Source organism: Cherax quadricarinatus, chromosome 83 (assembly GCF_038502225.1).
Source record: "Cherax quadricarinatus isolate ZL_2023a chromosome 83, ASM3850222v1, whole genome shotgun sequence".
NCBI lineage: Eukaryota > Metazoa > Arthropoda > Malacostraca > Decapoda > Parastacidae > Cherax > Cherax quadricarinatus.
In genome coordinates this window covers 3,760,186-3,783,305 of record NC_091374.1, presented here as the reverse complement: position 1 = coordinate 3,783,305, position 23,120 = coordinate 3,760,186, and the positions used below count along the sequence as shown (strand labels likewise).

The 23,120-nt window shown below is 36.8% G+C and overlaps 1 protein-coding gene and 1 long non-coding RNA gene across 11 annotated transcripts in view; one reads left to right on the top strand and one right to left on the bottom strand.

The window, feature by feature from the left end:
• Nucleotides 1–23,120, top strand: part of LOC128702140 (chloride channel protein 2) — a 300,885-nt gene that overhangs the window by 265,411 nt on the left and 12,354 nt on the right. For all 6 annotated transcript variants that reach the window (XM_053796196.2, XM_053796194.2, XM_053796195.2 and 3 more), the window contains 14 exons: nt 977–1,079; nt 2,014–2,160; nt 6,013–6,166; nt 6,788–6,903; nt 7,799–7,913; nt 8,056–8,196; nt 9,210–9,327; nt 10,639–10,800; nt 11,103–11,144; nt 12,846–12,902; nt 15,058–15,169; nt 19,244–19,465; nt 20,999–21,150; nt 21,780–21,894. In XM_053796196.2, coding sequence (XP_053652171.1) covers nt 977–1,079; nt 2,014–2,160; nt 6,013–6,166; nt 6,788–6,903; nt 7,799–7,913; nt 8,056–8,196; nt 9,210–9,327; nt 10,639–10,800; nt 11,103–11,144; nt 12,846–12,902; nt 15,058–15,169; nt 19,244–19,465; nt 20,999–21,150; nt 21,780–21,894 — 1,756 coding nt within the window. The remainder of the gene's footprint in view (nt 1–976; nt 1,080–2,013; nt 2,161–6,012; nt 6,167–6,787; nt 6,904–7,798; nt 7,914–8,055; nt 8,197–9,209; nt 9,328–10,638; nt 10,801–11,102; nt 11,145–12,845; nt 12,903–15,057; nt 15,170–19,243; nt 19,466–20,998; nt 21,151–21,779; nt 21,895–23,120) is intronic.
• The window catches only part of LOC128702141 (uncharacterized), a 39,201-nt gene continuing 26,910 nt past the window's right edge, over nt 10,830–23,120 (bottom strand). The window contains exons 2-4 of one of the 5 annotated variants that reach the window (XR_008409048.2): nt 20,929–21,110; nt 15,093–15,158; nt 10,830–11,170 (exon numbers count right to left, since the gene is read on the bottom strand). This is a non-coding gene — a long non-coding RNA (uncharacterized lncRNA). Of the gene's footprint in view, nt 11,171–11,322; nt 13,123–15,092; nt 15,159–20,870; nt 21,111–23,120 lie in introns of those variants that run through there. The other 4 variants (XR_008409046.2, XR_011394323.1, XR_008409045.2 and 1 more) reach the window with 4 other exon arrangements.

Here is a 23,120-nt window from a genome sequence, read left to right as displayed (position 1 = left end):
AGATGTCCTGTCTAAGGGCAATGTGTGGTGTAAATATTATGCAGAAAATTCGGAGTGTAGAAATTAGGAGAAGGTGTGGAGTTAATAAAAGCATTAGTCAGAGGGCAGAAGAGGGGTTGTTGAGGTGGTTTGGTCATTTAGAGAGAATGGATCAAAGTAGAATGACATGGAAAGCATATAAATCTATAGAGGAAGGAAGGAGGGGTAGGGGTTGTCCTTGAAAGGATTGGAAAGAGGGGGTAAAGGAGGTTTTGTGGGCGAGGGGCTTGGACTTCCAGCAAGCGTGCATGAGCGTGTTAGATAGGAGTGAATGGAGACGAATGATACTTGGGACCTGACGATCTGTTGGAGTGTGAGCAGGGTAATATTTAGTGAAGGGATTCAGGGAAACTGGTTATGTTCATATAGTCGGACTTGAGTCCTGGAAATGGGAAGTACAATGCCTGCACTTTAAAGGAGGGGTTTGGGATATTGGCAGTTTGGAGGGGTATGTTGTGTATCTTTATACGTATATGCTTCTAAACTGTTGTATTCTGAGCACCTCTGCAAAAGCAGTGATAATGTATGAGTGTGGTGAAAGTGTTGAATGATGATGAAAGTATTTTCTTTTTGGGGATTTTCTTTCTTTTTTGGGTCACCCTGCCTCGGTGGGAGACGGCCGACTTGTTGGAAAAAAAAAAAAATGTATAATGTGTATATGTGTGCATGTTGTGTGTGTTTTTTTGGGGGGAGGGGGGGAATGCTGTGTATGCTGTACTTGAGTATACTTTTTCACTCAGTATATTTAAGCTGTACCTCAGCAAAGACAGTGATAGTATGAATGATGGTGAAACTGCTAATTTTTTTGGCAGTCACCATTTCTCAGTGGGAGATGGCCAGTGTGTTAAAAAAAAAGTATGCATGCCTGGCATATTCTCAGATATATACGTTATTGTAGATACAATGGCCTCTCTTACTAATTTTTTCATGCTTGCAGGCGCCTGCTGTATCCTACATTCGTTACTATTGCTATTTCAATAATGACCTTCCCACTGTGTCTGGGTCAGTTCATGGCAGCAACTTTACCCTCAAGTAAACAGGTGGGTGTAGTTTTTCTTCTTAATACATTTAAAATGCTAAAAGGCTTTAAAGAAGTGGAAAAAAAGCCACTTGTAATACTGTGTACGAAATTGTTGCAGAAAATTCTGCGTAATGTATTTGACGAACAGTTTAAAGTACAAGATTTTATTTGGCTAGTTCTCTATATACAACCTATTTTGTTACCAAGATTACTTCTGTTTCTCTTCTTTCTTTTTCTCTATTGTAGATTACAGAGAACAGGAAGGATAAATATACCCCTTAAATTTAAAAATAATTAGTACTGGTAATTTGCAAAGTTTGGTAAAATCCTCAATAAATTATGTCTATAAATTATAACTGCCTCTAGGAATGAGATGCATTAAAGGTTTATCCAAGGAAGGGGAGGGCAGGCCCAGCTCCTTGGCTCAAGGTCCTTTCACTAGCATCAAGGAGGCTTTGAGGGAAGTGCTAGATCCTACAATGACTCTTTGGTTATTTGCAAAAACTTAAAATGTGTAAAAGATCTAGATAAGAATTTTTTTCCTCCCATAAATTGTGGTAATGTGAGTATCATATGTATGGTTATCAGTTGTTTAACCAGTAGCCTCGGGGGTTTGCCTTTAGTTTCTCAGCCACTAAGAAATTTTTTTTGCACTTGTATGTTGGGTACTGTATTTTCCGGCATATAAGGTGTATTTTTTTCCCCACACAAAGTCTTGGAAAATCAGCTTGCACCTTACATGCTCAAGGGCAGGTCAAGGGTAGGCTTTGGGTTATACTTTAGCAGTTGTTTATTAATGTTACCTTACAACTGCTTGGAAACATTGTCTTGTATGTCCTATATGATCGTGCACGTGCCTCATATGCCAAAAAATACAGTATAGGGTATTATTTGCCATTTTGGGCATTATATTATTATTATTATTTATATATTTTTATTAACATATTTTCCAGATCTTGCAGCTCTTCAGCAATGTTACTTGGACAGTTACAAGTGCTGATGGAATAATGTCTCCTGATCAGGAGAGCATCTTAAAGTTCTGGGTTCCCAATCTTGAAGGGAGCTTCCATCTTAGCCTTTTTGTCTTCCAGATTGTGTCTGTGAGTAATTTGCTAAAGTTTACAATCGCATTTGATTGTCGTCAGTTAATTTCACGTTTTTGCGATGTAGCTATTAGACTACTATCAATATACTATCATGGAAACTGTTAAGGCACTGGAAGATTAGTAGAGCAATGTGCTCTCTCTCCTTGATGTAAACTGAAATTGACCTGGGGTATACATATGTTCAGTGTGTATTTGCACTCCCAATAGTAGTTGTTTTTGCAGGAGTTGTGATGGAGGAGAATGTAGGATTGATTTGGTAAAGCCTTTACTGTATTAATAAGAAAAACATGAAAATAAAACCCTAGCTGAAAAAATGAAAAAGCAATAAAAATAAATGCATATGGTGAGCAAAGCTCAGCATGCAACAGGTCAAGTAAGTGCTGACTTAGTTTCTTTAAGTACTAGCAGGGAAGATTTGAGCAACTGGATAGCATGGCTGGCTTACAAGATTCTATATTATTTTTTTTGTTTTATCACTGGTGGTCTCCCACTGAGATAGGGTAACCCAGAAAAGAAACACTATCATCATCTTTCACACTATCACTGTCTTGCCAGAGGCATACAGATTTGACAGTTTGGATGTCACTCTAAACAGCAGATATCCCAAACCTCTGCTTTAGAGTGCAGGCACTGTACTTCCCACCTCCGGGACTCTAAGTTCAGCTAATCGTTTCCCTGAATCTCTTCATGAAATATCACCCTGCTCACACTCCAACAGCCCTATTGTACCTATATAAACTGTGCAGGGTTGCCTCCACCATCTCTTCATCTAGTTTATTTCACTTCGGACCCTCAGGCTGAAGTACTTCCTAATTATTTATTATTTTTATTATCACACTGGCCGATTCCCACCAAGGCAGGGTGGCCCGAAAAAAGAAAAACTTTCACCATCATTCACTCCATCACTGTCTTGCCAGAAGGGTGCTTTACACTACAGTTTTTAAACTGCAACATTAACACCCCTCCTTCAGAGTGCAGGCACTGTACTTCCCATCTCCAGGACTCAAGTCCGGCCTGCCGGTTTCCCTGAACCCCTTCATAAATGTTACTTTGCTCACACTCCAACAGCACGTCAAGTATTAAAAACCATTTGTCTCCATTCACTCCTATCAAACACGCTCACGCATGCCTGCTGGAAGTCCAAGCCCCTCGCACACAAAACCTCCTTTACCCCCTCTCTCCAACCTTTCCTAGGCCGACCCCTACCCCGCCTTCCTTCCACTACAGACTGATACACTCTTGAAGTCATTCTGTTTCGCTCCATTCTCTCTACATGTCCGAACCACCTCAACAACCCTTCCTCAGCCCTCTGGACAACAGTTTTGGTAATCCCGCACCTCCTCCTAACTTCCAAACTACGAATTCTCTGCATTATATTCACACCACACATTGCCCTCAGACATAACATCTCCACTTCCTCCAGCCTTCTCCTCGCTGCAACATTCATCACCCATGCTTCACACCCATATAAGAGCGTTGGTAAAACTATACTCTCATACATTTCCCTCTTTGCCTCCAAGGACAAAGTTCTTTGTCTCCACAGACTCCTAAGTGCACCACTCACTCTTTTCCCCTCATCAATTCTATGATTCACCTCGTCTTTCATAGACCCATCCGCTGACACGTCCACTCCCAAATATCTGAATACATTCACCTCCTCCATACTCTCTCCCTCCAATCTGATATTCAATCTTTCATCACCTAATCTTTTTGTTATCCTCATAACCTTACTCTTTCCTGTATTCACCTTTAATTTTCTTCTTTTGCACACCCTACCAAATTCATCCACCAATCTCTGCAACTTCTCTTCAGAATCTCCCAAGAGCACAGTGTCATCAGCAAAGAGCAGCTGTGACAACTCCCACTTTGTGTGTGATTCTTTATCTTTTAACTCCACGCCTCTTGCCAAGACCCTCGCATTTACTTCTCTTACAACCCCATCTATAAATATATTAAACAACCACGGTGACATCACACATCCTTGTCTAAGGCCTACTTTTACTGGGAAATAATTTCCCTCTTTCCTACATACTCTAACTTGAGCCTCACTATCCTCGTAAAAACTCTTCACTGCTTTCAGTAACCTACCTCCTACACCATACACTTGCAACATCTGCCACATTGCCTCCCTATCCACCCTGTCATACGCCTTTTCCAAATCCATAAATGCCACAAAGACCTCTTTAGCCTTATCTAAATACTGTTCACTTATATGTTTCACTGTAAACGCCTGGTCCACACCCCCCCTACCTTTCCTAAAGCCTCCTTGTTCATCTGCTATCCTATTCTCCGTCTTACTCTTAATTCTTTCAATAATAACTCTACTTCCTAATATTTCTGTATAATCTGTCTATTTAGTTGGTGGTTCTTGCATCTTGGTCTACCTCTGTCCACATTCTGTTCTACCATTAGGACAGTATTGGTGTTTTTTGTTATGATAATGTCATCTTTGATTCTCTTTTCTAGGGTTGTTAATTCATTAAGTCTTCTCGTATTTAAGTGTCCCTCAGTTTCAATACCAGTTTTAATGCAAACCTCTGGATCTTTTTAACTTTCTCTTAATTCATCAGGTGCAAGCTTCATGTTGGTACTACACTCAAAGATAGGTCAGAATTGTGTTAAATCTCTTAATGGATTCCTTGTTAAGATTCCTGAAAGGTAGTTTTATATTAAGTAATTTTGCACATGCATCCAAAACTATATGACTGATAGGTGCTTCTGGGGACATTCTATGTGTGATGCATGCTTTCAAATTGTCCTTCTCGTATGATGTCTAAAGTTTCTCTCACCTCCCTGACTTTCTGCTTGTGATCTCTTCTCTTCTCATTACTCAGCTACTAGACTTCATTCATGAAAAGTGTAACTTGTTTATCTATGCTGCATGCTAGTTTTCTTGGAGGCCCTCTGTCCTGGTTTTCATTTTTTCTCAATAGTTGAAAAATCATTGGATTAGTCTGGCTAACCAGTTTTCCTGAAGCCATCCATAAATATTGTTACCCTGCTAACATTCTGACAATACAGTGGACCCCCGGTTAACGATATTTTTTCACTCCAGAAGTATGTTCAGGTGCCAGTACTGACCGAATTTGTTCCCATAAGGAATATTGTGAAGTAGATTAGTCCATTTCAGACCCCCAAACATACATGTACAAACGCACTTACATAATTGGTCGCATTCGGAGGTGATCGTTATGCGGGGGTCCACTGTACGTGAAATTCCAAAAAACACTGGTCCTCCATTTTATTATATTAAATTATTAGCATAACGCCATCAGATATTTTGTTCAAGTGTCGCATCATCATTATAACTGTATAGAAGCAGTTACATGATTATGATTAGACTAGTGTTAAACGAACTTTATTTTTATGTGTAAATGAATTTTATTTCTACTTTTGCAGCCATAGAGGTATGAAATGAAGAAAAAATCTTCTAAAGTAGTTCTGATAAATCCTTGGGCAGGCCAACTCTTGAGCTGAACCACTTTGTGCAGTTAACTCTTAGCAAAAGGCTTGGTTGGGTCATGGCTCGGCTTGGGGAGCTTCACTCGTTCCAGCTCTAGAGGTCGTGTGATGTGGCACAATGTTACAGTGATACTGTGGCATCATCTGTAACACATAGATAACCCGTGTGTAGGAGAAAAAACTTATAACAATGTTTTGATCTGACTTGAGCCATTAAGAAGTCACACTTAATGTTAGTGTGTGACTAATGGTTCAAGTTGGTCCGAAACATCGTTACAAGATTCTTTCTCCTATGTGCAGGTTATTTGTGTATTGTGCCTTTTTATTCTCTATATTCTTTAGTAGTGGTTTTACTACCAACTACAGTTTTTGTATATTTTTCAGATATTTCAGATAGCTGTTGCTTCAACCTTACCTGTGCCTTCTGGTATGCTGATTCCACTGTTTAAAGTTGGAGCAGCATTTGGTCGTCAAATTGGTGAATTCATGGCTTCACTCTACCCCATTGGGATTAACCCAGGTTTTCCCATTGTACCAGGTTAGTGTGGGACTAGTTGGTAAAAGCACTTTTAATACATTAACAGCATATTTTTATAACTACACATTCCCATTTCATATATTGTATTATATGTAGCCAGGCAACGTTTCGCTCTTCAGGAGTTTTGTCAAGCCGTAACAGCTTGACAAAGCTCCTGGAGAGCGAAACGTTGCCACAATAAAAATGTCACATTAGTTGCACCTGTGTCCTTTTACTTTACATATTGTCGGTAATTCTACCAACATTATTACTATATGTAGCCAGTACAGCATTTAACATTGAGAGGAGGGGGTATTCTTTGACTAGGCAGATATAGTGACACATTAACAAGCATATCATGTATGCAATTTAGAGTAGTTAGGGATAATAGTGAATGCTTATTATTAACAAACATCTTGAATCTGTGTACACAGTGTGTAAGGAGCAATGTATAACAATAGTTTAGTGAGTGGAAGCCCAGTTATGTAAGGAACAATGTATAACAAGCAGCTGTTTGCTGAATGGAAACCCAGTTATGCATGCAGGCTCTACCCATGGTAGACATTTTCATATGTAACTTATTTATTACCTATAGGCTTCAAACACATTCACAGTTAACTTAAATTAAAAAATCTATCATAGGTGCCTATGCTATGGTGGGAGCAGCATCCTTCTGTGCAGCGATCACTCACACTATTTCCATTTCTGTGATCGTCTTTGAGCTCACTGGACAGATTACTTACGTAATACCTATAATGGTAAGCAATTATTGCATGTCATGAATTTTGTTTGTGTAATAGAAATTATTATTATTGTTTATTATTATTATTGTTACCAGGGGAAGTGGTAAACCCACAGGGGTCACATAGAATAATGGGAATGGGAGGTAATATTATTATTATTATAATCAAAAAGAAGTGCTAAGCCACAAGGGCTATACAGCGTGGAAGGTAATAAAGTTCAGTCCAAGGAAGGAAAGATTAAGTTCACTTCCTTGGGTTAAGAGCCCCTTATCAGTTTCAAGGCACCTTCATTGAGAGGTATGTAAGAGAAAGCTTGTTTAATCAGCTATATTAGAGTACTCTGTTACAAAGGTGCTTTTTTAAATATACAAATATCATGCTTAGTTATACAAATTATTTTTTTAAGTGCTCCTGGTTTGCTCATAGTGTAGTTTAATTTTCATTCCTTTAATTAGTATTACTCCTTATTTTTTCCTTTCAAAAGAGTATTTTACACAAGGGTGCATCATTTATAATAATAATTTTTTTTTTACTTTTCATTCATGCTAAAATTTCCTCAGCAAACTTCTGAGACTATTGCACATCCTGTAGTTATGTACTTTTTGTTATGTCAACAGTTGTCTCCTGCCAGGGCAGGGTGACCCAAAGAAGGCAACACTCTCACCCTATAGTGGAATATTAAAACTAGAGAATCATAAATGGGTTTGCTGTAACAGATAGTCACAGAAATAAATCACTGCAACTTCAGTGTATTAAAGCAGTCTTACTGCTTTACATCACGGCTGTATCAGGTTTATAAAAAGTCAGGAATCAGCTTTAGAATTAATTAAGAATTTGTTATGTACTGATATGTATAAAGATTAATTATATCTTTGCTGTGTAGTTCATTAATCTCGTTAATTTATTTCAGATTGGTGTTTTAATTTCAAATTGCATATCGTCACTTCTTCAACCATCCATATACGACAGCATGATCCGCATTAAGAAGTTGCCATACCTTCCAGATATAGTTGCCACAACATCATGTAAGATATGATGTAATGGTTTATTACAAGGAAAAAATGATCATAGACATATAAATATATTCTACTACATACACTAAAAATATACATCCTTTGAGTGTTATAACACAACAGTGAATTAAAACATTTTTTGTTTCCATTGCAGCGGATGTATATAACATATATGTGGAAGATATCATGGTGCGAGATGTGAAGTACATCTGGTATGGCATCACATACACGGAGCTTAAGAGAATTCTGAAAGAAAACCGCAAGCTCAAGTATTTACCTTTGGTTGACAAGCATGGTGAGTTGGTGATCTTTTTATATTCATTATGTTCTCCATGGGGAAGTGGAAAAAGAATCCTACCTCCCTTTGTAAGCCATGCATGTCATAAGTGGTGACTAAAATGCCGAGAGCAAGGGGACAGTAACCCCTTCTCATGTTTAAGTTATTAATGTAAAAAGAAAAACTTTATATGTCTATGAAGAAAAACCTTTGTTTTTCTTTTTAGGTCACTCTTCCTTGGTGGGGAAATGGCCAGTACATTAAAAAAATTAATTTTATTGTTAAAGTGTAATGACGTATTTGTAAGTATCAGTTGAGTTTGTGGGAGAGGGGAGTGGAGCTTGAACCTTTGGTCCTGTCTCTTATCTGTTGATCAACTAACATGATTGAGCCTTGTTATGTCTATTTTTGAACCCTCTGTATGGAGTTTCCTTCCACTGTGTCAGTGTTCAACTTACTCAGTTGTATCCTGAGATCCAAATGGAATGTAATATATGCATCTTTTCTTAACATAGTATATTTTATTTATAGAACTAATAACCTAGTGTAAGAATTAGCATACAGTACAGCCTCTCCTCACTTAGCACCATACTCGTTTACCGACGCCTCAGACTTACAACGGGCTCTCTGACCAGTATTCATACCTAATTATTATTATAATCAAAAAGAAGCGCTAAGCCACAAGGGCTATACAGCATTCATACCTAAATAGTGTATATTAGAGCTGATTTTCTCTATTCTGTTTATTTCAGTATACATTACACCACTGTATTAACATTTAAAAATATACCAGAAATGTTATAAATGGTGGAAAGATGACATTAAAACAATATCAAAGATGGTTGACACAAACTCGCTACCATTATAGTATGCTCCTCGCTTAGCAACAAATTTGTTTAACAACGTGGTCTCGGGAATGGAACTCTGTTGTTAAGAGAGGAGAGATTGTATTGATGAAAAATAGTTTGCACATTCCTGGTTCATTATGCTTCTTTCAAGAGCAACTTTCATTGTTAATTTTATTTTCGCAGATTCAATGATTCTTCTGGGCTCAATCCAGAGGATTGAGTTAGTACGCATCTTGGTAGAGCAAATATCCTCCGAAAAGCGACGTAAAGAAGCAACTCGTAGGCACTTGGAGGCTTTGAAGTAAGATTTTTTAATAAACTGTGTTTGAGGATTGAACAGATATACATATGGTGCACATCTGCATGTCCTGTTCAATTCCAGATATATGGAAAATTGAACCCTGTTTTGTGTTTTGCACTTGTAAATTGCTTGTTTTCACTTTTTCTAACAAATATTAGAAACAGCTTGATATTAGTCATTCTAACTTACATTCATTATGCACTTGTCACCTTTACTAACCTAGAATTTTTTAAATTTTCAGTTCAATGAGGAAGGTGGGTTAGAAGTAGCAGTGTAATTACCTCTTGTACTCAGTGTTAGTCTAGCAAGATATACACTTATCCTTTATAATGTCTACAGATTCAAAGAAAAAGAGGCTTGTTATCCTATCTCAAATTTAATAATAGAAAACAAATCTCAGGGATGTTTGAATGTACATGAACATAATGTATAGAAATGAACATAAGCCTGCTGGATGTTCAAGTCCCTAAAACTCAAAGCTGCCTTTACCCCTCTTCCAGCTTTTTCTGGGATGACTCCCCTACCCCTCCTAACTTCCACCCCCAGATATGTTTACCTTCATAATCCTGTCCCCCTCTATCCACTCTACTTGGTGTATCTGAACACCCTCTCATCTCTCTTGAATTATGCCCTTGGTCACCCCACACTATCTTTCAATCTTTGTGCCTCAAATCCATTGCATAATATTCACAATACACATTGCTCCCGAACATGACAGCTTAACTGCCTCTAGCCTCTCACTGCAACATTCATAATTCAAGCTTCACACTCATACAAGTGTTGGCATCACTCTACTATGGTACATTCTCTTTTTTGACCCCCATAGATAAAAATATTTATTTCCACAGATGTCTCAACACACCACCTACTTTTTTCCTCTCATCTATTCTGTGGTTTACCTTTTTGATAGACCCATCTTTCATTACTTAGATCTTGTTACTCCTATTACTTTGCTCTTTCTTATGTTCACTTTTAATTTCTTTCTTTTACATACCCTCCCAAATTCATCTGCCAGCCTTTGCATCTTATTTTCAGAATCTCTTAAAGTAGGTGATTATTATTTTTATTACATTCATTGGGAGCACTAAACTCAAAGGGGTCATGCAACACCAATGGGAATGGGAGATATTCAGATTCAGTCCAAGGAAGGGAAGAGCAGGTCTTACCTTATGGATCAAGAACCATTCACCAGCATCAAGGAACCTCCCTGAAGAGTCAGTTGGAGTGACTATCATTGAAGGTGTGGTAACTAAATTTGGAATGTCTCGTATAAATGACAGTGAGGGATTTTCAGTAATTTTTTCTCTAAAGATTAAAGTGGGAAGAGGAGGATGCTGCGGGAGGACCAAAGGAAAGTCGCATTCGCTACGAAGATGAGGTTAATAGTGATGAGCCAGGAACCACACAGAGCATCATTCATCGCTTCTCAAGATCACTTAGTCGCTCACTCTCCCGTTCCAGATCATCTTCTAGGTATGGATAATTTTAATTGAGTTTCTTTGTTTAAAAATACATAGGGTTTTTGAGTCCTGATTTATACTTACAGTTTTGAATAATGTATAATATTTCTTTTTTAATTTCTTTGTATATTTTGAAGATGAAAGGAGTTAAATAAGATAATGATCAGTGTGAGTGTTTTATATTCATACATTTTTTGTTTTTTTCAATGAACTGGCCGTATCCCACAGAGGTAGGGTGACATGCACATTGATTATTAATAAATTAACAATAATTTTAAATTAAATATCGATGTGTTCTTGTTATTAATCTTTCAGATCTCGGTCAGCGTCAAGAAGTCGGCATGGAACACATTCAAGGTTGGTGAAATAGTAGCACATGTCTGCTGTACAGAATTAAAATGAAAGATTTGTAAAATATTTATAATCTCTGTTGTATGATACTGCTGACAAAAAACGAAGGATGTAATTTTGTTTGTATTGCCCTGAGATGTCAAGTCCTTTGCCTGCTGGATTGTTTGGTAAGGAGACTAAGAAAGATTTTACTAAACTTTTAAGTGTCTAGAGTATATTACGTACCCTCTTTTGCCAAGACTTATTTACAGTTGCCAGATATATTTTGATAAAATGTATAAGAATGACAATGTTGGAATACAGTAGTTGTTACAATTTAAATATAATAAAGAAAATATTATGCTCTGCAGTAAAATTAATAATGACCCATTTAATATTACAGTATGAAATGTTTACCCCATCCCCCCCTATTCCCCCCACTTTTGAGTTTTCAACTTCAAAATTTTCTCTAAGGTAACCGACACAAATATTCCATTACTCGTTTTCTCAGTTATTTTCGTGGTTTCATTAGAGTCCATTTTGAGTTGGCCACATATCATTTAGTATTAGTTATCTATAGCTGTTTAGAAGCTAAAGCTTTACACAGTACACATATCACTGAGTTAGTCTGCCTTAGTGCACCTCCACTTTCATATCTCTGACCTGCCTGTACAGAAATATTTTTAAAGTCTTGCCTTCTCTATTCTGATTTTCATTTTATATCAGTTTTTGTTCCTCGTAGCAAATAAACTTTTTCATATACAGTATGATACTGTACGCCATTAAGCTACCGAGAGAAGCACTATTATTATTTTCTTAAATTGATAGTACAAAAAAGCTTTCAGTCAAGTTATTTGTCTTTTAGCCTTAACTTGTTTTAATAGTTTTATGTAAGCAGGAGCAAGCAAGTTCATATTGTAGTAATTTATGCCTTGCAGTATTGGATGACCTACTAGGTCTAGCTTTGAAACTAGAAACTAGTTGTACACTTCATAAAGTAAGAAGAATTTCCTGTAGTCCTCACATCATTTACACACTAAAGGAGAAAATGTTTGTCATTACTCCTTGCATCCATGTAATTTTTAATTGAATTTTCCAACCTAACTGATATTTATTTTTCTAATATTTTAATTAATTCTCTAGCTTTTACCATTTAATCTCGTCCAACTTACTCACACTCAACCTCGCTCCTTTTAAAATTAATATTTTTTGTTTTGGACAAGTTTTTTAATTGTATGGCACCAAGCAAGTGTTTTTTCTTAAATGTCATGTACTTTATACAAAATTTACTTGGCCTGTTTTATCACATTTCTTCTCTTTTTTTTGACCCTTATTTTACATATTGATTATATTGTTTGAGATCTTATTACTTGAGTTAAATTTTTTCACTAATAATATCTACAAATACTGTAATATACACTAGTATTATTTGCTACCTGCTAAAATTTTAGCATTTTATTTTATACACTTTGGTTTTCTTTTCTTCTAATCAAACAGTGCCATGAATAAATCGTGGTTAAACTTATTGAATGCTGTTTTTTTTTTATTGCCAGTAACACTAGAAGTATGTAGTAGTAAATCATTTACATAAAAACAAAGGCTTATTAGTTTCTGTAATTTTTCTTTGTATATTTTATCAAAGCTTTACACACAGGACTATTACTGGTTTCATATGATTTAATAATTTATTACAAATTTATTTTGTTTTTTATATTTTTGCCTCTGCAGTGACAGCGATGATTCCTCCACTTCCCCACCTGGATCACCTGCATCCACACGCTCTAAGTAATTACTGCTGGATGATTTATGATGACTAATCTTGAACCATGAATAAGATTTAGTCAGGTTGCTTAAGACTTGATTAATTTTTATTGTAGAATCGAAATTTGTCCTCATAATGTGATTTTTGCTGCATGCTTCTTATGTCTGGTTTCAGCGCTTCCCTAAATGGTGGAGAATCATTTCCAAGGTTGAGGTCCAATACCAAAGCTGTTGAGTTTTCTTCCTTTAAAATCAACGAACATTCAGATGCTGTTAGTGCACCAATTTTTCAAGTACAGTACACCAAAATCTCATCTCCATTCATACCTACTACCCAAACATTTTTAAATGATTCATTGGTTATTGACCATTCTTTGTTCAGTGCCAAGTTGAGGAGATTGAACTGAAGAAAAAATGACAGACATTCGTGCCTGATCAACCAGATTGTGATGGATATGTGGGTCATTGGGCTGCCAGCAACAACAGGTTGACCAGGCAAGCACCTGACAAGCCTGGCCCGAGGCCGAGCTTTGGGAGTCGAAAAACTCTCAGAACTCATCAAAAGTATACACAAGTCTCCCGTACCTTGACTGGCAAAGGACAATCACAACATAACCTAGGGCAGTGGCTCCTAACCTTTATTGGTATGAGGTCTCCTTAACCTCAGTATTTAGACTGATTTTAGTCTCTGTTAATTGAGGAAACAAATAATGACAGAAAAAGCATCATGAACTTGACAACAGTCTGCACACCCCTTGGAATAACTCTGACTTCCAAGTGGTTCTCAGTCAACATGTTGGGAACCACTGCAGGCATGAGTAACAAGTACAGACCAAAAATGGCTAAAGACTTCTAAAAACTCTTCAACATAAACAAAGTAAAAGAAGGGAATGACTTAGACAGTAAGGTGAGGGTCTGCTTTGTAGAGGGTGAATTTATATATGAAAAACAAATTTGCATTGGTCAGTTGAAAGCTATGAAGCAAGCCTAAGGGGTATAGTTGACCCCCTGCAAACTAAATTAGGTAATCAAAAATACAGTAGTTGTACTTTACTACAAAACTTAATTCATTTTTCTCATTGGACTGAATTCGGATTGAATTCCCTGACTCGGGTTCTATCTTGGTGGTTTTTTTTGATGGGCACTGCTGCCTCACTGTTAAAATTCTATATTGTATGATTTCAATTACAATTTGTAACTTGCAAGATGTAATGTGAGAAACATGGTACACTTAAGACAGCATCAAATTCTTTCATTTTGATGACAGAAAATCATGGCAGCTCTTGGTGGGCCCTTTGACAATTTTGGCAGTGATTATCTTCTTTAAAGTGTAAATGGCTTTTCCTGCATGTTCTTTTCTATGTAGTTATCATTGCATTGCATTTTCATAACCTTTTTTTTTTCATTGTCATGTTTAAATTAAAATACTGTGCTGTTCTAAAAAGTATTTGTGATGTGATTCCTCTACTAACCTTTCTAGAATGGCTCGGTCATTAGTTAATGCTATTGTTTTTCAGCTAAACTGATTCTTATCCTTAAAAGCTTATTTCAAGTTGTGCATTTTGTATGTGTGTGAAATGTATTGTTTGGCTGTTGTATGTACAGTAGGACCCCCCCATATCTGCAGTTTTCCGTGGCCTTTAAATAACCTTTGATTTTGCTTAATAATGGCCTTGAAGTGCAAAAATAGTGATAGTGCTAGTTCTTCAAAGTCTAAAAGAAGCTATGAAGTGCTTCCCATCAGTGAAAAGGTTATAATTCTCCACTTATTGTGCATAATTTATCAAGGTCTACAATAGGTATGTATAGGACTCATATGTAGGATTTGCTATTATCCGTGGCAAGTCCTTGGAACGATTTCCCTGTGGATACAGGGGTCCTACTGTACAAGTTGAAAAAATATTCCTCCACAGCAACATTTTCCATTTTAATATTGAACTAATGCAGTACACAGAACGGGTAATGTTCATTACAGTAATGCTGTATGCCGGGTGTGAAGCAGTATTTGCTATTGCTATTCTAAATATAGTTTGTGGTTTTATTGTTGCGCACACACAGTGTATATATACACATTTGTATTGTTGGACATTTCATTATGTATGGTATATTTTACTATAAATATCAGTACTGTAGCTTTCCTCATATATTCAGTGTTTCATAATTATTTGACTCATTACAGGCACGGCTCTGACTCAATCACACCCCCTGGCTCACCTGCAACTCGCAGCCTGAAAGACTTTTCCTCCAAATCTTCTTTGGCTCGCAAGCCTTCCAGGTTCTCTGTAAGAAAAGTGAGTTAAGTCTTTCTAAAGATAAAAGTTTACAATGGTTTTCTTAGTTTTTACAATTATTACTAGAATCTACCAATAACATTTAACCTTTCAATCGAGGCCAACGTACACGTATGCATATGATAATGTGTCTTGACGTACTAGTACACACATTAAGACTACAAATATTTTAAGGTAATTAATGAATGTTGTAGGTTGGTAGACAGCAACCACCCAGGGAGGCACTACCATCCTGCCAAGTGAGTGTAAAACGAAAGCCTGTAATTGTTTTACATGATGGTAGGATTGCTGGTGTCTTTTGTCTGTCTTATAAACATGCAAGATTTCAAGTATGTCTTGCTACTTCTACTTGCACTTAGGTCACACTACACATACATGTACAAGCATATGTATACACACACCCCTCTGGGTTTTCTTCTATTTTCTTTCTAGTTCTTGTTCTTGTTTATTTCCTCGTATCTCCATGGGGAAGTGGAACAGATTTCTTTCTCCGTAAGCTATGCGTGTTGTAAGAGGCGACTAAAATGCCAGGAGCAAGGGGCTAGTAACCCCTTCTCCTGTATATATTACTAAATGTAAAAGGAGAAACTTGTTTTTCCTTTTGGGCCACCCTGCCTTGGTGGGAAATGGCCGGTGTGTTGAAAGAAGAATTAATGAATGTACTGTATAAGTATTTTATCACTCTGGGGTGCTTTAAATGTCATATATTACGTGTGGGTGGGCTGCCCTGGCTGGCTATCATACTTCCCACACCTGACTTCCTACAAATAAATACAACTCACCTCTCGCCCTACAAATATTTTTAGGTAAGTTATGGGTGTACTGTGTGTGTATTTTACTTTTTATTGTGTTTTTTGATGTCTAGTTCTATTACTAACTTAATATAAGTTAGTGTAAGCTTGTCTGGCATTTATATGCATTTGTGGGAAAAAATGGCATTCCACTTTAAGGCAATTTCTGCTTTAAGGTGGTAGCCTGGGACCTAACCTGCCATATAAGTGGGGCCCTACTGTATTGAAAAACTTTTAGTGTACCCTTGATGTACATTTTTCATCCTAGTTGTTCTTTGGGGCCATTTTGAACCATCAACAATGTCCCAGTCTCTTAGAGAATCATTATGCAAATTTGAAAGCAATCCCATAAATTTTTTCCATGTGTAAATTTAGTCAGTACCATCTGGTGCCTTAGGTTATGTGACAAGACAGCGAGTCCTGTTCTCCATACTGTATTATATAGTAAATCCTTCAATATAACAGACCCCAATACAATTAATTTTTAAATTTATGGGCAAAATCCACTGGGTAATTGTACTTTTAATTCCTTTGTCAGTGTTTATTGCAGTATACCTGTAATTTGTGTACAGTACTATATTAAATTGATTGTAGAGCACTTCTGTGCACTTTATTGCTATATTCTAACATTATTCTGATTGAACAGACACTTGGACAATCCCTGCCTATTATTCGGTTATATCTAGGGTTTACTGTACTCCTATTATGTTCAATCTGTTACCAGTGAAATAATTTAAGACCTGAAAATATCAATTTGTCAAATAGGATGTACATTGGTTTTTAATTAAAAAGTTTGGATATTGTTAAAAAATAAGTAAAGGTGGATTTAATTACGATGGTGTGTTAGTTACTCCACTGGCACTATTTATTTTAATGCATAATATGGTGCCAGCACAAAACCCTACTGCTTACCAAAGCTTTGTTTGTGCCCTTCAAGAGATTTTATTTTTGGGATGCAGTTTTAACCTCATTTCTAGACTTAATGTACAGATGCAGTTTCTCAGGTAAGGAAGATACACAAATCCTGTGAGAAGAGCAGCAACAAATGTTGTCCCTCAATACTTCAGCATGTGGTGCCAGTGTTATTGCTGCACCATTAGGATCAACTACGATTGATTTTGCTCCACATAGACAATTATAAAATTTCATTCAGAAAGTAATTTTTGGAAGGAGACACAGGTGTTAAAAGGGACCTGCCCACAAAGAACAAACAGTATTCTAGACAAGTGGTTTGTTCAGCTCCTCAAGGAAAATGTACCTCTTGCTGATGTGGGAGAACATATACCCTGATGACTGCAGGGATTTAGGAAGTGATGTGGAAAAAGTCATAATAAGCAGTCTTGCAAATGGTCAGGGTGGTATCAATAAATATTTGGGTCAAATTTACCTCTTTTATTGAAAAGTAGGATTAAACTCCCAGAACAAATCTGTAATTCTGATATGCCAGGCATAATCTGGTGAGGTATCAAATATTTATCACTTTTTTTTTTACCGCACTGTGGCAGTCAAAAAGGGAGAGGCTTATTGTATTGATCTGTATTAATGCAGCAGATATACAGTCTGACTATAATAGGAAAGGTAAAAACTTAGGGACCGTCACGGATGTCAAAATGTAGCCAATTACTTGAGCTGAACCCAGAAGGGTGGGATAACCCAAAACTACCAACCAGCAAGTTCAAATTATTTTGTGCTAGAGCAGGGACCATTGTAACAGAGCTGTGCTCTAAAAACTGCAAGATAGTGCTACTGCTTGATAACTGTTGTGCTCAACCATCAAAGATATTGTGCCTTTTTATTCATCAGAGGAGAAATTGATTTTGTGCAATAGGGCTATTTTTTTTTACAAAATACATCCCACATAATTGTTCATCCTTGATTCAGACTAGATTCATAGTACAGTGGACCCCAGGTTAACGATATTTTTTCATTCCAGAAGTATGCTCAGGTGCCAGTACAGACCGAATTTGTTCCCATAAGGAATATTGTGAAGTAGATTACTCCATTTCAGACCCCCAAACATACACATATAAACGCACATACATAAATACACTTACATAATTGGTCGCATTGGGAGGTGATCGTTAAGCGGGGGTCCACTGTATTAGCAATTAACAGAATGAAATTCATGTATCACAAAGTACAGGGGATTTAAATCTTAAAACTTTCAATGCTGAGTTGCAGTACTAATGTATGTGAAACAAAACCATTACTTGTACTATTTTTTTATGTATTAATATTGGTAGAATTGTAGGTAGTAGGTTGGTTGACAGCAACCGCCCAGGGAGGTACTACTGTCCTGCCAAGCGAGTGTAAAACGGAATCCTGTAATTGTTTTACATGATGGTGGGATTGCTGGTGTCTTTTGTCTGTCTCTTAAACATGTAAGATGTCAGGTGCGTCTTGCTACTTCTACTTAAACTTAGGTGACACTACACATACATGTACAAGCATATATATATACACCCCCCTCTGGGTTTTCTTCTATTTTCTTTCTAGCTCTTGTTCTTGTTTATTTCCTCTTATCTCCATGGGGAAGTGGAAGAGAATTCTTCCTCCGTAAGCCATGCGTGTTGTAAGAGGCGACTAAAATGCCGGGAGCAAGGGCCTAGTAACCCCTTCTGTATAAATTACTAAATTTAAAAAGAGAAACTTTCTTTTTTCTTTTTGGGCCACCCTGCCTTGGTGGTATACGGCCATTTTTTTAAAAAAAAAAAAAAAAAAAAAAAAAAGGTAGAATTACTGACAACATGTTAAGAAAAAGGACACAAGTGCAACTAATGTGACATTTTATTGTGGCAACATTTCACTCTCCAGGAGCTTTATAAAGCAATTACAAACAATACATGGACACAGAGGGTATATATAGGCTTGTGAGATGTAATACTAGTGGTGGTAGTAGTAATACAGTATAATATTGTATTACTACTGCTACAACTAATATTACTACTACCACTAGTATTACACCTCCCTCTAAGCCTATATATACCCTCTGTCCATGTATTGTTTGCAACGGCTTGACAAAGCTCCTGGAGAGCAAAACGTTGCCCCAATAAAATGTCACATTAGTTGCACTTGTATCCTTTTACTTAACATATTTTTTGATGCAAACTCGTTTGTATGGTGGAAAACCAGGAACATAACTCGTTTGGAAATTGGAGGAGCTGTAACTGCTGACCAAGGACCCAAAATAGAAATACCATTGTTATGTTAACTTTCTAACAATTATTAAAATTTCCTCTTATTTTTACATACTATTCAGTGTTGTCCTTGTTGCATATGAAAGGTTGAGAATGGCAGTAGCAAAATTGGAGAAGATGGAGGCAGTAAAGACAGCAGTGATGCCCAAGAGAAAAGCACCAAGAAGAAAGATGCTAGTGGTAAATTACGTAGCTCATCAAGGTCCAAGAAAGACTCTTCCCCAGATAAGATTCCAGGGAAGAGAAGAGCCACTTTACAGAGATCAAACTCTCTTGATACTGCTGCTTTCAGATCAATAAGCCAAGAGGTAAGTGAATGTCAATTAAAGTTGTGATTTTGGGTGTAGTACTAATTGTATTAGTCAGAAATATATATTAGTATTTTAAAAGTTTATTACCCAAAAACTACTGGAAATACACTTCAAACTGAATAATGGCAGAATATATTTTACATGAACAAAGCATCATCATAAGAACAGGAAAAATCCATTAGTGTGTGATGTCTAACACATACTAGCGTTAATTTGTTAATTGTTAAATTATTAGAAGCTTACACTTATTACATTCACTAATATGCAGAAAAGGTGTAGAATTGTTTCTAAATGGATATTACTGCATAATTATAGTGCAAATTTAGTTCATAAATTGGTTTACATATATAACAAAAGATAGGATCTTAACTTGTCTTCTAACTCCACTGTGAAGAGGAAGAGCTTCAACTTAAAGGGAATACTAGACCCCTCACGTAAACAGTGTTTATGTTGAAGATAAGCAAAATCCACCTCTAAAATAATACAGCCTCTGCTCACTTAATGACAAGAGTTCCATTCCTAAGACCACTTTTGTAAATGAATTTGTTTCTAAGCAAGGAGCATACTATAACGGTAGTGGGTTTGTGTAAACCGTCTTTGATGTTGTTTTACTGTCATCTTTGCACCATTTATAACACTTTTAGTATATTTTTAAATGTTCATACAGTAGTGCACTGTATATCGTAACAAACAGAATAGAGGAAATCAGCTCAAATATACATTATTTAGGTATGCATACTGGTCAGAGAGCCCATCGTAAGACCGAGTCATTGATAAATGAGTACGTTACTGAGAAGCTGTAATAATAATCTATTTCTACAAGTACATGATGCCACTGTTACAGACTTAGTTGACATCACTTGACATACTATATAGAAAGTCCCTGGTTATGCAGAGCATTTTGAGCAACTTAAGTTAACTTTGTCCCCCAGGATGTGACCTACATCAATCTTCTACTGTAACACCCAGGTACTATCTTACTGTTGGGTAAGCAGGGGCAGTAGGTGTAAAATTGATCTAATTGTCAAATTCTGGGCTCTTTATATTGTAGTCAGTTGATAGACTGTAAAGCATGTAGCAAAATAGTCAGGAATTAGGTTGGTTTAAGCACTTAATTTAACTTAAAATAGCTTCTGACTTCTTGTCTGTGTAATTACAGAAATCTTGCATCAAATTTTGCATTTTCAGTTTAATTAGCTTAAGAAATTTTTTTATACTATTTTAGGTTTTTTAAAATGGTAACGCTAGTGGGACTTAATTACGGGGGTCATGGCACTGAAAAGATTAAAGTACAAGATAACACAGGTATTAGGACTTAACTAAGATTAGTGTTAAATCACATTAGTTGGGTGGGCCCAACAAATAGAGCTCTCCCCCTTACAAACTTATAGATTATACACACATAAGTATACTAGTACAACGAGGATTCATAAATGCAGGAAGGTAAATCGGTACTGTACAATTAAGTTCTCATAAAGATTTAAATGTTGTATTATGTCCAAGTTTTCTTAATAGTATCTTTCACCCCAGGATATCAGGGATTCAAAGAAGACTTCAGATGTACTGTCACCCAAGAAGGGGATCTTGAAACGTCGCAACTCATTCAGTTTAGGCATGACATCATCTCCAGACACTTCTGCATCTGAAACACATTACCAAACAATAACTGTTGGAGACACAAGGCAAGTACAGGTTTTTATATGCAAATCAGTCTAAAGAATAAAAATAGCACTCATGACAGTTAATACCAAGAAATCTGTCCCCACTGACTTAATATTACAAGTTCAGAAACATTTATCTAATGTGCTCTTGTTTCCTTAATGCTAACTTAGTGGAGACACATCAGAAATAAGTAGGCAAACGAGCTCTGATATTAGGTAAGGTTTAACAGAGATACTGTACTTATTGATATGAATTTCTGTATTCTATTAATAGGCATTATAGTTATGGTTTTTCCAACCAATATAATGTGAATGAAAATTATACTTGTTCCCTTAATGCTAAGTGGAGATACAACTGACATAAATAGACGAACAAGCTGTGATATTAGGTAAGATTTAACAAAAATGTTGTAGTTTTGATTGTAATGTACTTAATTTTATTATAGATAGTATAGTTAGTTGTGTTAACAGAGTACAAAAATATTGCATTCTAAACATTTAATATTAGATTTAGCTAGTTCATGCATTATACCTAAAAATGCTTCTGTATGTAGATAGTAATCTATCTTCTAGTTATAACCATTAATGTACTATAATTTGTGTGGGTTCTTGCAATACTAAGGGTATTCAACCTTACGTAATATTCACAGACTTCGCTCTGCCTTTGAGAAAGTAAGACGAATGAGGATGGAAACTGCAAGCTCCATGGAATTGAAACTTTCTCAGCTTTCCTTGTTCAAGTCAAAGAAGAAGGATCAGAATGCTGTAAGTTTTAATAATTATAAATCTTGAGACTGTAGGTTAATTAAGTTTAAAAACTAAATCATCTATTGTGCATAAATTTTTATGGCAATGTTCATTGTCTCCACAGATGTCTTAATGCACCACTTACCTTTCTTTTTTCCCTTGTCAATTCTATAGTTGTTCTTGTCTTTCGTAGACCTGTCTGCTGACAAGTCTCGCTCCCAAATGTTTGAACACGTTCACTTCCTCCATACTCCCTCCCTCCAATTGGATGTCAGTCTTTCATTACCTATATTTTTTAGTTATCCTCATCACCTTGGTCTTTCCTATGTTCATTTTTAGTTCCTGTTTGCAACTTTCCTTCAGATTATTATTATATTATTATAATCAAAAAGAAGCACTAAACCACAAGGGCTATACAGCGTTGCAGGGTAGGGAAGGAAGCGAGGGTATTGGGCGGCAGAAGGGGGAAGAGACGATCAGTAGGTTACAAAAAACAGCGGGGCAAGGGATAATGTGGGGGTAGAGGGTAGCAAGAGATTGAGGTAGAAAGGGCTGAAGATATCATCAGAGTTTGTGAAGCAAGTCAGTTGTTGTTAACAAGTCAATGAGAGAGTCGCAGATGAAAGGTGGGTCCATTAGCGAGAAGGGAAGGTAAAGAGAGAGCAGCAGAGCGAAGATGATGTTGGAGGTAAATTCTGCATGCTCGTAGATAAAGTGGGCAGTCTAACAGAATGTGGCTGACCAATAATGGAACCTGACAATTCTCACAGAGAGGAGCAGGGCGTGCCTCCATGAGATATCCATGAGTAAGACGAGTATGGTCAATGCGAAGACGGGAGAGAGTAGTCTCCCAACCTCGACACTGGTGACAAGAAGACAGTCAGTAACCTATACTCAGTTTAATAGACTGAAGTTTGTTACCGAGCAGAGTAGACCAACGTTGTTGCCAACGGGTGTGAAGGTGGGTAGCTATTGCAGCAAAATAGTCCATAAATGGAACACCTCTGTATGAAACTGGTAGGTCATGTACTGCTGACTGTGCAGCAGTGTAACTTTCCTTCAGAATCTTCCAAAAGCAGTGTCACTGGCAAAAAGCAACTGTGACAACTCCCACTTGATATTAGATTCTTTATCTTCCAATTTCACACTCTCCCAACACCCCAGCATTCATTTCTCTTACAACCTCCTCTGTAAATATATGAAACAACCATAGTGACATGACATCACACATCCCTATCTAAGGC